Source organism: Papaver somniferum, chromosome 8 (genome assembly GCF_003573695.1).
Source record: "Papaver somniferum cultivar HN1 chromosome 8, ASM357369v1, whole genome shotgun sequence".
NCBI classification, from domain to species: Eukaryota; Viridiplantae; Streptophyta; class Magnoliopsida; order Ranunculales; family Papaveraceae; genus Papaver; species Papaver somniferum.
The window spans coordinates 14,495,553-14,497,336 of record NC_039365.1 but is presented as its reverse complement, the minus strand read 5'-3'; the positions used below and the strand labels follow the sequence as shown (position 1 = coordinate 14,497,336).

At 35.9% G+C, this 1,784-nt stretch overlaps 1 protein-coding gene across 1 annotated transcript; it reads left to right on the top strand.

Moving 5' to 3' along the window:
• Nucleotides 1–783: 783 nt before the first annotated feature.
• On the top strand, nt 784–1,359 carry LOC113305138 (xyloglucan endotransglucosylase/hydrolase protein 4-like). The gene is made up of 2 exons (XM_026554237.1): nt 784–1,245; nt 1,327–1,359. The coding sequence occupies exons 1-2, from the start codon at nt 784–786 to the stop codon at nt 1,357–1,359; spliced, it is 495 nt and encodes a 164-aa protein (XP_026410022.1).
• Nucleotides 1,360–1,784: the final 425 nt, after the last annotated feature.

The window sequence follows — 1,784 nt, the reverse complement described above, 5'->3', positions numbered from 1 at the left end:
AATTCAAAGCAGAAAATTGAAAAGCTTTGCAATTGCCTTCTTCTCAAGACCAAATGGTCCTTGTGTCGGACAGTATTCTCTGCACAATAAATTACCAATCAATGAATATCACGAGGTTAAAAAGCTTGTGACATATTTTCCATATACTCCAACTAAGGTGGTAAATTGGGAGATCTTGTTTCAAATGTGTCCTTTCAAATATCCCTATAACGCCACAAAGATTATTAATGTCTCCGCTGAAATATATACCTAGTGAACCAAACAACAAGTATATATATATTCTAAATTTTTGTAAGGATAGCGTGTTACACGACATTTTACAATTTTATAATTGTGCCTTTTCCACCATCCATTGCCACCCAATACAAAAGCGTCGACAGAAGTAGAGTCCAAATGTCCAATAATGAAGTGATCTTCCTGGAAATATCTTCGTTGTCTCTCCCACATTTCAGATGCAGAAGAAGTGTTCACAACGTGTGCCCACAGCAACAAAAAAATATAAATCTGCTGCTTTACCGCCTTTCTCTCTTCATCATCATCACCATCTTCTCCGTTCATTATTGCTAAAAAGTTCCTCAAAAGTCAAACACTTCTTCTAAAGCTTCAATGTCGGACCCAGAAATCCATCAAACTATACTCCTCAAAGAAATAACTGTTGATTAGACTCCATAAGTATGTACTCATACATTAGAAACAAACGAAATCACTGTTCTTTACGACGAAAGAGGTGGATCAAGATGGAGAACAAAGACCCGTTACCAGTACGGTACATTTGGAGCTAAGATGAAATGTCCTGATGGCAATACAAAAGGTTTGAACTTCAATCTCTATCTTTCGTCATTAGAAGGTGATAAATCTCAAGATGAGATTGATTTTGAATTCTTAGGTAATAATAAAGGAGTAGTCCAGACTAATCATTATACTGGTGGTAGTGGTAGTAAAGAGCAAATTCATGAGTTAGGATTTGATTGTAGTGATGGTTTTCATGACTATGAGATTAAATGGTCTAAAGATTACATTGAATGGTCAGTCGATGGGAAGGTTATTAGAAGAGATGAAAATGAAGACGGTGCTGAGTTTCCTGAGAAAGCTATGTTTTTGTATGCTTCAGTTTGGGATGCTAGTGGTATTAATGAAGGGGAATGGACTGGGATTTATGAGGGAGATGATGCACCGTATGCATGTATGTATAAGGATGTTCGTGTTCCGTTGTTAACTGCGGTGGTGGAGGCATCTGAGGATAGGGTGAGTTGTTTTTCTATGTTTTGTTGCTTTTAGCTTCTGAGGTGTATTCTGTATTTGTATTTGTGTTTGTGATTGATTTAGCTGAATTATCTGTCTGTTTGTTTGTTACACTAAGAATTCTGTAATTGTTGAACCTTAATTTCCAATTGTTGTGTTCTTGTACCAAATGGAGTTTCAGTGAAAAATTGAGGATTTTGTTTTGAATTAAAATGTACCAGTAGTAGATTGACTAACCAAAATGCTGTCTGAACCAACAAAAGAGAGATAAAAAAGATTGAGTGACCAAAATGCTGTTTGAAAAAAGGAAGTATAAGCAACAAAGGAACTTCTTTGTTTTAACAAGCAAAAACAATAATCATTGGAAATTGGAGATTGGAAACTGTGAGTCTGCAATGCGAAAGAAGTACCGAGCAAATTTCTGGCCTTGAACATATGCTCATATCCCAAAAACTACACTAGGAATCTACTATTTTCCAAGTAGGAAAAACGTGCATTTTTACAGTAGTATGCGCCAAAAAAATGCTTTGTAATTTCCTTCC

Coding starts and splice junctions, on each gene's coding strand:
- LOC113305138 (XM_026554237.1), top strand. CDS start 784: ATGAAATGTCCTGATGGCAATACAAAAGGTTTGAACTTCAATCTCTAT. Junction 1,246..1,326: donor TGGAGGCATCTGAGGATAGG/GTGAGTTGTTTT, acceptor TGATTGATTTAG/CTGAATTATCTGTCTGTTTG.